The sequence below is a fragment of the Tinamus guttatus genome, unplaced genomic scaffold (assembly GCF_059628265.1).
Source record: "Tinamus guttatus ecotype Peru unplaced genomic scaffold, ASM5962826v1 Tinamus_guttatus_pri_ptg000047l, whole genome shotgun sequence".
In the NCBI taxonomy this organism is placed as follows: Eukaryota; Metazoa; Chordata; class Aves; order Tinamiformes; family Tinamidae; genus Tinamus; species Tinamus guttatus.
The window spans coordinates 664,241-678,255 of record NW_028288581.1 but is presented as its reverse complement, the minus strand read 5'-3'; the positions used below and the strand labels follow the sequence as shown (position 1 = coordinate 678,255).

General features: G+C 37.7%; 1 protein-coding gene across 1 annotated transcript; it reads right to left on the bottom strand.

The window, feature by feature from the left end:
* Positions 1-260: 260 nt before the first annotated feature.
* TNFSF13B (TNF superfamily member 13b) lies at positions 261-9,952 on the bottom strand. The gene is made up of 6 exons (XM_010222128.2): positions 9,385-9,952; positions 9,186-9,291; positions 2,842-2,898; positions 2,436-2,548; positions 2,175-2,325; positions 261-487 (listed from the first exon to the last, which is right to left on the bottom strand). Exons 1-6 carry the CDS (start codon positions 9,709-9,711, stop codon positions 375-377), a joined length of 867 nt encoding a protein of 288 aa, XP_010220430.2. The 5' UTR covers positions 9,712-9,952; the 3' UTR covers positions 261-374.
* Between the last annotated feature and the right edge of the window lie 4,063 nt (positions 9,953-14,015).

Genomic DNA, 14,015 nt, shown 5'->3' with positions numbered 1-14,015 from the left:
TAGGAACTGAACTGAAACTTATGGGATACAAATCTAATTTCTTAACTGTATGCTGGCTTCTTTTTTTTTTTTTTTTACTGTATTCCTTAGAAAATCAAAACACATATATTTACAGATGTTACTTAGAGTCTTCCATTGTCTAAAACAAATTTGGTTTTGGGTGATTGCATGATGGTTATATCTCACAAGTATGTTTGGTGGGTTTCATTTTTGGGTTTGTTTCTTAAAATGAAGAAAAGGTCTAGGAAGGCGTGTGCATATGGAGGAAAGTGAGAGACTGAATTAGCAGCTTTATTGAAATCCAATATTTTTTTTCTCAGAAGCATAGGAAGAGAGGAAAATTGCACTAAGTATAATAAGAAAAAAAAGGGGCTTCAGAGGAGTCTAACTGCACCGAAAAAGGTACCATCTCCATCCAAGGATATTTTGGCCCTTCTTCGTGGTATTGTAAGCTGAAGCTCATCACCTTCTTCTAATTTTGCAATGCCTGGCAAGAGATTTGGAATATTTTAAAGTCAATATTTCATATACAGTATTTTCATAAATGGTATTTAATACACTATTATACACTGTTTCACAAATGTAAGCATTTCTTGCTTTTTTATCATTAGACAAAATCCTACACATTTAAGCCCACCCAAAGTTGATATTTAACAACATCTGTGGAGTTGGGACTATCTTTCCCTAGCAATTCTGTCCTCCTGTGCTTAAGCAAATGTTCTTGTGTTACGGTGACTCAACAGCCAAGGACAGCACTGGATGCTGTTGGTCCTAAACCACCGCAGCCTCACACTTCTGGAGGAAGTTTCATCAGCTTTGCCATCATTTGAAGTTACCAAACATCAGCTGATTCACTGCAACTGCAGCACACAACAGGCTGCTTCCTGCAAACCACGCGTCAGTTGACATGGCAGCTGAGCGGCCCGCCTCCAAAATCAGAGCCATGGAGCTGAACCCGTAACTGCCCATGCATGGGCAGCAGTGTGAAGTGCTACACCAAGGTGCGCTTCTCCAGAGGAAAGTGGGGAGCGGGGATTTGGGAAGCGGGAACCATGAAGTGGCAGAGTTGAGCAGAGATCCTAGTTAGGAAGGAAGGTGTAAAACAAGGGTGAGAAAGAAGGCTACATGCAATTGAGGCTGGTTATGATGCAAGAATGAGTGAGAGGAGGGGCAGAAAGTTAAAGAAAAAGTTTGGATTGTCTTATTTGACAGGAGGAAATAGCTAATTTATTTTTATGTGGAAAAAAAATGAGCTTCCTTTCCTGTCACTTTTGCATAAAGCCGACGTGTCAATGTGTATATGTGCCAAAACTGAACTCCTGACACTGAATGTCACCCAGTTTAAATACAAGGTGTTAGAAAAGACAACTTTCTATTCATAGAGCCCTTGTTAGAAAATAAAAATACAAAAAAAAAAGCCCTCCATATCTACCAACTGGGAAGAAAGAAAGATGAGTAAAAGGGATGCTGAATGAGGTTAAAAAGGCCTTGACAATAACCCTTTAAATACTGGTATGGGAATATACATTTATGTTGAGCACTTGCCCTGATAGACTTGCACAAAATGTCTTTTTTTATTATTATTTTGGTGTGTCTGGTTTGTGCAAGTCACTGAAAATAAGATTTGTATAGAAACTAATTACTTTCCCATCTATTCGAACAGTAAAACTGCAATGGTCATTACTAGGTGCAAAGAATTAACCTGAAAGGAAGATCTTTGAAAATTCCATGAGAAAGTACAAAAAATTGGATGTCTGAAATTCATGTTTTATGTATTAAAGCAGAACTCCTAAATGTTTTACTGGCATATCTAAATCTTCTATTCAACCCCTAGGTTAAAATGAGTTCTTCCTTAAGGACAGTGTGTACTCCTCTTTGGCCGAGTGCCTTTGGCAGGCACCTAACTGTGGAAACACCGAAGTATCTAAGCCTCTTACAGAGTGGATGGAGAGTGAGATAAGTTACTCAGATCACATAAATTAGATGCTTATAGTCAGACTATAAATACCATATATGAAACTATACTTTTTTTGAAGGTATTCTGTAATTTTACAATTAAGTTCATCCATGAATGTAGCCCATACAACTGCTACAATACTTAATCACCCATTACTACAGATTCTACTTGATACAGTTTATTTGTAAACAAAGAAGAGGAAAATTTAGATGATTACCAGCAGTATAGCAAGAATTATTCGGATAAGACTGTGGCATATTTTGGATGCAACGAAATAATGTCACCAAACTGAGATCATCACCAAACACATGGGCCTTCTTCCTCTGTATTAGATGTCCCATAGCAAATGTTGTATCCGTATATAAAACCTGGAGAAGGAAGAAGAAAAGACTTCAAACACATTTTATGAAGACATTACAAATCCTTAAAAACTTGAAGTGATCTGAATCTGGTACTGAAGTGAATCGAGCATTTCTACCTGTCCATATATGAAAAAGTATCCTGTTTCTTTGATCACTATTTTATTTCCTTGTTCTTCCAGAGCTGTTCCACGTTTAAAGCTAAGGAGCCATGGGACAATGCTTGAGTCATCTAGAAGAAACAAGAATTTGGGGTTAATGAGAAAAACAAATTTACTTCTTTAATTTTCATCTACTTAAATTTAACAATGCTGACTTCCACTATTAACAGTGGGATTTCCCCACTGAAAAGAGAATATTTGCATGTATGTCCAGCTGCATAGAGCTTTCTGGAGTTTCTTGTTTTTTTGTTTTTTTTTTACAAAAAATATCATGCCACATAACTCAGTTACTACTTTGAAGTTTTCTAAAATTGGATGGACAGGCTAATACATCAAGTAACTAAAAATTGTCGTATATTCTTACCTTTCTGTTGGACATCACTTTTGCTGTCAGCAATCAGTTGTAAGCAGGCCTGCAACACTGCAAAGTGAAATCAGTTAAAAATCAAAAGAATATAAATCATTAATAGAATGGAGTATGTTTTTGGAAATGCTTTTAAAGAAACGGAAAATGGAAATGACAAAAAAAACAGTCTCACTGTGTATTTGCAAATAGAGTCCATCTATTCATTTTAAGACAGACACACACCATAACCAAATTCATACCTCAACATACTAGATAACTTTCAGAGATCATGCGTCTAAGCAGTAGGCCTCAAACAGTAGCACAAATTATATTTGTTTGTTCTAATCCTTGGTTCTAATGCAATAGAATAATGTAGCAGTAAGTCAAACGAGCTAGGAATCATTACAATAAAGCTTTATTAAATTCCTAAACAAAAGCTAAAAAAAAAAGGTCAGCCATGACAGATATCAGATTTTCTAATGAAATTCATTGTACTGTTTAAAGAAATTAGTTTGCAATTCACAGTTTCTGTAGGATGTTAATCATACATATGATAGTTACATGACATTTGTAAAAGTAATAAATCCAAATTCTCATAATAAGTATGTATGTACTCTCAATATATTTTCAGGTACACAGAATCAATAGACCTCTACTGAGAACAAGAAGAAAGATACAGAGAGGCTGTTTGGCAAATACATACATAACAAGTTCCCTAGTACTGGTCAAACATGATGGATTCATGTCAAATGTTGACACTGAAGAGAAACTAAACTAGAAGTTTGATCACAGAAAAATACATTTATATGTTAAGATAATGGCTCATGAAACAAAAGATCTTTAAAATCTACTGCAATCTGAAAAACTGAGAGTTAAATTTGCTTACAGCCTTTGGCTGTAGTAGTACTTTGAAATCTGACAAGCCTCGGAATCTGCTAAACTAGTAATTTACTAGGAATCAAGAAAAAAAAAAAGAAAAGAAAAGGAAACCAGCTTTGGATTGCTAAATCTTCATCTCTGCTTACCTTTTTTTCAGGTAAAAATCCCTGCCTCAACCAGATTTGGCCACTCTTGCTACAATGGGAAGAGCTTTACTCTCTGAGATCCGGTCACTACATCTGTCAGAGGTATCCAAGGGTACCATCAAGTTGCAAGCAGTACACACTTCTAGCCACACTGCATGTAGCAATAGGGTCAAAAATTCTACTTGAATGCCTCTCAGCTTAGAGTAAATCAAATCTGAGCTTCAGCCAAGGGGTTTTTGAATAATTAATAATGGACTCAGAATACAAGATGACTGAAATACTTCTTTAAAATATGTAATAATATTTAAACTGAATACCACCATGATGTCTAGCTGGATGGAACAGGCTGGATCGAGAACAACAACATATGCCTGATGGCTTGTGATTTCAGACAACAGCTTTGCTTTCATGACATTTTTCTTTTCTCATTTATACTGCTCTGTGAGGTATGGGCGGGGAGAAAACATTTCAAAATCTATCTTCTTCCATGTAGTGGAGAGCCAGTTCTGAAGAAATTAGTGACCCCATATGCCTTCATAAACCATAGGCAGTGCATGAAGGGATGCAATCTGTATTAGTTGAGCAATGTGACCACAAGTTCAAAAAAGCTAGCAAAGTCTTACTTTTGACGCAGGATAGGAACTCAGCCTTCTGCACATCAGCATGATTTAAGGTCTGATACCAGCATGGCCAAATTCACCGCCCATGCAAGTTTTTGTATCATTTAACTTGCCTAATCATTTTAGTATCATGTGATCTAACTTCATAATCCATCCAAAGAAAATTGCTGGTTTGTCAAATATCTATGCATGGGTTGAAAATCATGTTTAGATATCTGAGATCTGAGACATCTATCTCAATTTCTGCTGAATCCAAAAAAAACAACCACCCTGAACTTTAAAAACCAGACATGCCTATTTAGGTTCCTTCTTTGGTTTTGATCTGTTCTCTATAGACTTCCTGAAACAAGCTTAAACAGTGGATAATTCTGTTTATAGATTATGTGTATGTTCTTGAATGATTTTTATTCCCATAACTTCTTTAATTATTTTCGCAAGAAATATTCCTTTAATTTTTGCTGGTGTATTTTATGTAGACTAGCTAATTTGGTGCTTTTTAACAGAAGAGGATTTTTGAGACATAAGTTAGATTAGGTCCATCTCTTCATTAAAATGGTTTGGCAATAGTTACAGATGCAACTCAGATGTAATAAATATCCTCAAGTATTTGTAGCTTTACATTTATCTTAATAGATTTAGAAGACTCTTACAATAGATATAACTAGTTATTTACTAAGTATGGCTTATGCGGACCTCTATTATGCAAAACAAAGTACATTTTTTTAGCCCAAAATGAGAACCTATTTTGCATATTTTTCATTGCAGTGTTCCTCATAAAATGCAACACTCATTCATTCATTCATTCATTCATTCAGTAAATGCAATTCTTCATGTAAAACTGAACGTATTGGATGAAGTCCTTGTCTTTCCACGCAGGAGTGGTTACTTCCTTTTGAATTAGTTGGTTGTCAGCAGAAACAAAAGAATAACATCTCTTTTCAAGAAGTAGGCCTTTATTTTTAAGTTTAGAGAACTCTCACATTTCCTCTCTTCATACAATTTATATAAGAAGTATTTTGAATAACTGGGGAGGGAATTTCACATTTGGTATTTGTTTAGTCTAGTGGCAAAGGTTACATTTCTTGATTCAAACATCGTCCAAGTCAGACTCTAATTTTAAAAGTTTGCTTCATTCCTTTCTCACAGAGGCCTAAACTAACAACATACAAGATCAAAACACTTCTACCCAGCAAATAGGTGAATTTCCAAAAAGCTGGTTGTATCTAGAACAATGGCAAAGGTGATATATTGTTATAACTTATACTCAGGTTCGCAGGACACTATGTTCTCTGTGGTCATAGCTGACATCAGAGGACAAACTTGAGAACTGCTAGCTGAAAAAATATCTGAGTCTTATGTCTTGTTTGCCTGTTTCATTGCTTTAAAAGCTTAGTTAGAATTTCTCTTCAATTTTTTTCAATCAAGTCAATTAAACTGAGTGGTATGGATAATCTCAATACACTAAATTAATATATTCTACTAACCTGATCAACACCAAAACCTTGCTAGAATTTGGGATTACAGAGGACTTGATGTTTATCTCTCTAGCTCAGGACTGGAATTGGATTCACACAATAGAAATCAGAACTAGGCCCATGCTAAGGAAACATGGCATTCATGTACTGAATTGGCTTGCGTAGCAAAACCTGTATCTTTTTCCTGGACATGTGGACATATATCTTAGCAAGAAACATACGGGCAATGCAATGAATAATTGTGGCTCAGGCATTTGGTTTAGAAATGGTTTCTGTCATGTAGCAGTTTTCCTGCACTGATGAAATTTGTTAAAAAAAAAAAGACACACAAAAATTATCTATGTTCTTAAGTATCTTGAAATTACGTGTACCAGAAGCGGTTAGATGACTTATCTGTCTGCATATTAATAATATGTGACTTTTGAAATCACCCACTAACACCTACTCATTGCATTGAGACCTCTGGTTTTGATTGCTAACTATATAGCTTTACTTGGAACTGATGTTCAAAATGCCTTTCTGCAAGTTACTTGAGCTGGAAACTTTTTCAAGACACACAATGTACAGTACAGATGTCTCTTGTATTCATGCATAAGCATGTACAAATGCATGCCCGAACAAAAATATTAAAATAAGATGTCAGTTCTCATTCAGTTGCCATTTTAATTTAAGTCCTATTTTTGGCCACTTTTACAGACATAATATTAAGCAAAAACAAACAAACAAACAAACAAAAATAACAACAAAAACTTTTAAAATGGAAATTCTCTATGGTTAAGAAAGGCTTTCCTAAAAATATTCATAATATTCATAATATTCATGTTCATTTCTGAAGTTTAATAATTAAAGTTTAAAAACAATAACAGAATCAAACCATGGCTTTTTATTTATTAACAAAAACCGTTCTATCTTTTACCACTGCTCTCTGATTTAAGAAATCAGTACACATTGAAGTGCAAAAACGATTTGACAACGAATTATCCAACCAGACTCCAGACTCTATTTGGAGCCCTTATTCTAGCAGAAATAGAATGAAATAGAATGAAAAAAAAAAAAGTCAATTTATCAGTCATAGCACTGAGGCTGCAGGACAATTTGGAGGCTGGCAGGATTCTGACACTGAGCAACAAATGCAGGAGAATAAAACTGAGGGATAACAGTTCCGTGTGTCTGACCAAGTAACGGACAGGATTCAGCACCACGAACAACACCATATGCCCCTCTTTTTCCCATCTCTCGCTTAAAAAAAATAATTTGACAAATTGACTGGGAAGGCAATAGTCACCAGTGAAGAAAAGTCTGATTTGAGAAAATGTAACATCTTACTGACAAGTTTATTTTGTTTTAGTTTAAACATGCAGAAAAGTAATGATGCATAAGAGATGGTCTTCCATATTAAGTCCAAGATCTGTAATTTATTCTCACACAAAATAGCATGGTCTTCTTAGGAAATAGTTTGTAGTAGATAAGTCAATGTAATTGACTATTAAGTTGACTATACTTAGTCATTTTAATCAATGTTTATGTTCTGTGTTTTCTGTTATCCATCTAGACAATTTAAAAGCTCTTTATAGAGCTTTTATTTTTAAATATACATTGCATATATATGTATAGTCAAAATACATGTTGTAGAAAAAGAATTGTATAAATATTGTGGAAATAAAATTCTAAATAAGCTGGTTCTTATGTGAGGTAAGTAGGGATACCTAATGAAAAAAAAATTATCTCTGTCAGAAGCACAGCTGAGAATCCACAAACCTCCCATCCATCATACAACATAAACAGCATTAAGAATAAAGATAAAAGCTACTGTGAAGGGTACTGAGTAACTTGCAGAACACCGGTGCAAGTAACTCGAATGTTAACTCGATTAAAGAAGAAATGTCTCCTTATTTTGATGGTGCTTGGGCTTTAGGTACAAAAGATCTCAAAAATTTATTTAGAAGGTGTTGGGGAATGGAAAAAAAGAGAAACTCCGTGACTCCTGTGATATTCCACGGGAAGCAGGCTACAAAAAATGACAAATAAGCAATCTTGTCTTTAATTCTGTGTGTGAAATCACTTTTAATAAAGACCCTGAACTAAATATTATCAATAAGTGAGGAAAAAAACCACCAACACCAACAAAAAAGACAGCTCTTGGATCCTTATGTGAATATTGTCTTTTGAGAGACGTGGAAGTAAGTAGAATACTTCTGCTTAAATTTAAATTTTTAATTTAGCAAGCTGAATCTTAAGTGAAATACTGTTTAGGTTAACTGATCAATGAAAAACATGCTTTACATGAAGTCTAATTTAGGCTTTTCCTACAGAGTTACTCCATTTTATCATAGTCAAATAGTGATTCAAAATGTCAGCATTCATCAATCAAAACAATCTGAAAGTATCCATAGGAGGACTGAACTAATTTAGCAATTCAGGAATGTTTTTAGTAATACACTGTAATTAGAGTAGGTACTGTTGTATTAAAACTCTGCATTTTATACTACCACAAGTCAGGATCAAACAAGCAAACAAAAAGTTTAGGGACTTTTCCTTAAAGGAAACAGATTTCTTCCATGAATATTCCAGCATTATAATACATTCAAAAGGTGTTTAACAGAGCACACTCCTCAGTGCTCTCTAGTACCTTTAGAAAGCCATAAGAAAAAAATAACCCGAATTCCTCACAGTCTGCCTCCTTTGACAGGTACAAACAAGACTTTCTCTTTGAATGCTCCTACTTCCCTAAACATAAGGAGCTTTTTGTCACTTCTCTCTTTCAGGATAAGCACATTTTCCCAGAAAAATGACTTGCATTTTTATGTTTTTAGTCACAGTTTTTCCTTCCTAATGTTGACTACAGAAAACGAAACTGGACATTAGCCTGAGAGTAATGGAATTAAAACCGAACAATTTAAATTTTTTGAAAATCAAAGCTGTCTTTACTCATATTTGAGAAATTGTGGGGCTGTGAGAAGTAGATTTGGGACCTAATTTTTAAAGTTTAACATGGAGATAGCATGAGTATCTCCAATAGTTATGAAGGGAACCATTAAGGAATACACTTTCGGTTATTACCATGCATTCTGGTGTGTGTATACACATATACAAATATATACATATAGAAATATGTATATACAAAGACAGGTTATTGGAGCATTAATTAGCTTACAGCAGAAGATTCCATTCAAGTATTGCCACCCATCTCAGAAAAGCATCCGACCACAGTGACCCCAGCTACTCCACTGGGTGCTACTTACCCGTTTCTTCAGTGTGGATTATGGACCTCCTCCTCCTGTTTCTGCTCCCATTCCAGATTCCCCACTGGAAGTGCTCGGCTGTGGCAGGACTGGGGACCTTGCTTCCCTAGTGGAGATGAGTAGCAGTGAGCAAAAGCAGCCCCGGGTCTGCTGCTCAGCTCCCTCGCCCCTGCCACCAGAATCCACCTTGCCAGCTTACCTGCCTGGCAGCAGCCGCCGAGCCTTCCGGGAAGGAAGGAGCGGGGGCACCCGCTCCGTTGTCTTTAGGGGACACCAGCGGCTGGTCTAGGCGGGAGCTTGCCTGGACCCTGTAGATCAGCTTGCTACGGAGAGCTTCTACTTCTGTTTTCAGGGTGATAACATGGTAAAGAGACACTGCTGCAAGACAAGAGGACAGGAGCATTGCAAGCCACAGGAATGTGACAGAAAAAAGTCCCCTGGTGCCCCAGGCAGCACCAGGGGGGGCAGAGGGAGAGGAGGCGGTATCCTTCTGCGGGATGACGTGCACACAGTCCACGGATTTCATCGCTGCTCTTTCCACACTAAAGCCAGAGGGATAGTTCAGCTGCCTCCTTCTGAGGTGCAATCCATGTTACCCGTTGCTCTCTGAAACTAAGAGCATCCAGAATAAGTGAACAAAACGCCCAGATCATTTCCTGTCATATGAAGCAGTTGATATAACCATTAAACTTAATGTACAGTGAGTGTCTAAGATTAGGTCTCCCTTTAGTTTTCTTCTCTCTGTGCTGCATTTTGGCAACAAATACTTTCTCATGAGCTTCTTGCTCAATCTGCCTTCCTCCTTTCACTTTCAACTATTTATTTGTGTGCCAACTTGCTACTACCATTTCCCACTATCTTTAAATTTAGGCATAACTGGTACCACTTGTAATTACAGCCTTATCTAAGAATGCAGAAGAAATATGTTTCCTGGCAGTATTATCCAACAGACATAAGCCTGTGGTGTTGTGTGTCTATAAATATATACATACATATGCATTTATATTTTCATACCTAAAGTGCATATATGCCTGCAATGGCTCATATAATAATTTTTGTGGTGTCCTTAAACAGTGACAAATATTCCCAGGCATGAGTAACAAACCACTGCTCTCTCGGGTGTATGAAGTGGCAGGCTCTGTGAGTCAAATTTATCATACTAATTTGAAAAGGGATGACTTCTTATTAAACCGACCTAATAAATGCACTGACTTTGCTGGATTGGTGCAAGGGGAGGAGAATAACAGAAGAGGGAATAAATAAGAGAAAGCGAGTGAAAAAAGCTTTAAATATGAAAATACATGCTTAATTTTTCAGGTGAATTTTACAGGATTGGCACTAAATTCAACTATTCTTAAGATCTTACTATTTCTTTCATACTAAAACCCTCCATTAATAATTCCTTCCTTAACATACTTGCCCTCTTCAGCAGCAAGGGTACCTGAAACACCCAAAACATGTTTACAATGTCTTCTCATACATACACAAAACTAAAGTTTTATTCTTTTGTTAAGGTTTTCAGTGATTTGGGCCAGAAAATCAAAAGTATCATGCTAAGACTAAAATCAACGACTTAACTCCTGCTAAACACTGACACCTTCTTTTACCACAAAAGCAAACTTCATCTTGCAGGAGATAAAGCTTTCACAGGTCTGAAAAGTGTGCAATGAATCTTCCCAGTAACACCTGCCAGAAGAACTTCAGATCTAAAATGAAGGAAAGGGGGAAGAAGAAGAAACAGAGGAAAAACAAATAATTTTTTTTCTCTCTTTTTAAGAAAAAGCAGAGAAAAAAATTATCGTCTGTCTTAACATGCTCCTAGAAGATATATACTGTGGAAAAAGATAGTGAAACTAACAGTGGAATAGTAAGAACAGAATACCACGAGATCTATTTTCAAGAATATGCTAGGTGTAGCTGTTGATGAGGCTGCATTTTAAAGCAAATTTAAGAGGTAGATTTTGTGGAACATACTCAGCTATTATTTGAAACAAAAAGATGTGCCTAGAGGTACCGTTTCACATTAGAACATTGTTATTGTGGGACAAAGAATGACTGTTTCAAAAATAAAGCAATATACCTGCTAGAAAAGAAGTGCTATTTAAGCAAATGAAACCAAGGGAGAGAATGCAAATTATGATCAGTGATTCATGAAGATATAATTGGCCAGAGAGGTCTCTGTGGTCATTAGTGTATAAGAAAATATCTGACATTTAGTAATTAACATCACACAAGTTACTCTTACATAAAATAGGCTGTTTTCTAATCACCCATGCCTTCCTTACATGGACTGACAAAAGTGATTGTGGAGGACTTCTGCAAGACGTTTGGCTTTGACTTGCTCATCATTTTGATAAATTAGAATTACAAAGGGGAAAGAAGAAAAACCAGCACAGCCTACAGATGACAAATTGTTTAATTCCGAAATATTTCTAGCCAAGTTGCAAAGGGATCACTCTGTTATTAATCTGGTGCTGTTCTATAGCTCCATTAAGATCTAATGAAGGGATCAGAACACAAACAGAATTTTAGCCAAATTTTGCAGATTTCAAAAAAATAATTGAACAATGGCAGCAAGAGTCAGTCATGAAAAATACCATGAGATTCCTGGAAACATACTATTTAAACAATTTACATTTTAACACAAATGACATGTTGGCAAATTAAGGACTACTAATTGATTGTAATTTCCTGCAGAGCATTCATGATAACTTTTGACCCAGGTGGTGGAGAAGTGAAAGACGAGAGGTGTGCTGCTGGAGCTGCTACTAACAAACCAAGAAGGACTGGTTTGAGATATGAAGGCTGGGGGCAGCCTTGGCTGCAGTGACCATGAGATGGTGGAGTAGAGGACCCTGCATGGAGGAAGCAGGGCAATAAGTAGGATTGCAACCCTGGGCTTAACAAACTTTGTTTGCTAAGAGAACAAACTTTGGCCTCTTCAGGGACCTACGTGGAGGAATCCCATGGGTCAGGGCCCTGGAAGGAAGGTGGAGTCCAAGAAAGTTGGTTAGTATCTGAGCACCTCGTCCTAGCTCAAGGTTGGTGCATGCCTAGGAGTAAGAAGTCAGGCACAAGGGCACAAGACCTTCATGGATGAATTCCTGGCAAAACTCAAAAAAAAAAAAAAAGGTATACAGATACGCTATTTGGGAAGAATAGAGGAGGAATATTGTCAGAGTATGCAGAGATATGATGAGGAAAGCTCAGACTCATTTGGAGTTAAATCTGGCAAGAGATGTCAAGGCCAACAAAAAGGGACCTGTAGCAAAGGCCTTTCAGTAGCAAAAGCAGACTATGAAAATATGTGTCCATCCAAGGCAATGAGTGCCTTGGTCTTAAAGGATACAGAGAAGGCAGAGTTACTCAATGCCTTCTTTGCTGCTTTGTGTCTGCTGCTAAGGCCAGCCCTCAGGAATCCCAGACGCTTGTAACAAGCAAGGAAATCTGGAGGAAGGAAGACTTGGTGGAAGAGAATTGGGTTAGAGATCATTTAGTCAAACCTGACATACACAAACCTGTGGGACCTGATGGGATACACCCAAGAGTGCTGAGGGAGCTGGGGGATATTATTGCTTGGCCACTTTCCATCATCTTTGAAAGGTCAGGGAGGGCATGAGAGGTACCTGAAGACTAGAAGAAAAACAATGTCACTCCAGTCTTCAAAAGAGGAAGGACTTGTGAAATGACAAGCCAACCAGCCTCACTTCCATCCCTGGAAAGCTGAAGGAACAGGTCATCCCAGATATCATCTCTAAGCATGTGAAGGACAAGATCAGGAGTAGTTTGCATGGATTCATCAGGGGGAAATCATGCTATACCAATCTGATAGCCTTCTGTGATGGATGTCTATGTTGACTTCACCAAGGCTTGTGGGAGTTAGATGAGCAGACAGTTAAATGGCTTGAGAACTGGCTGAATGACAGAACTCAGAGAGTTAGGACTAGTGGCACAGAGTCTAGTTGGAGGCCTGGAGCTAGCTGTGTCTCCCAGGGGTCAATTCTGGGTCCAGCCTTGTTCAACCTATTCATCAGTGACCTGGATGAAGGGACAGAGCATCCCCTCAGCAAGTTTGCTCATGATACAAAACTGGAAGGAGTGTTGGATGAACTAGAGGGTTGTGCTGCCATTCAGAGGAACTTAGGTTGGAGAGTTGGGTAGAGAGGAACCTCATGAAGTTCAACAAAGGCAAGTGCAGGGTCCTGCACCAAGGGAGGAATAACCCCATATACCAATGCAGATTAGTGACTAACTTGTGGGAAAGGAGCTCTGTAGAGAAAGATCTGGGAGTTCTGGTGTACAACAAGCTGACCAGCAATGTGCCCTTGTTGCCCAAAAAGGCCAATGGTAGCCTGAGATACACTACAGAGCATTGGCCAGTATGTTGAGGGTAGTGATTCTCCCCTTCTCCTCAGCCCTGGTGAGACCACATCTGGATTACTGTGTCCAGTTCTGGGATCCCCAGTACAAGACGGGCATGGAGCTACAGGAGAGAGTCCAACATAGGGCTACAAAGATAATTAGAGGACTGGAGTATCTCTCCGGTGATGAAAGGCTGAGAGAACTGGGCCTGTTTGGCTTAGAAAGGACTGAGAGGGCAATCTTATTTGTACAAACTGGTATCTTAAAGGAAGGTGTCAAGAGTGGTGCCCACTGATAGACCAAGAGGCAGTGCACAAACAGGAATACAGGAAGATCAATCTGAATATGAGTAAAACTTGATTGTGAGGGTGACAGAATACAGGAAGAGGTTAAGAGAATTTGCAGAGTCTCCTTCTTTGGAGGTATTCAAAACCTGCCCGGACATGATCCTATGTAAAGTGCTCTAGG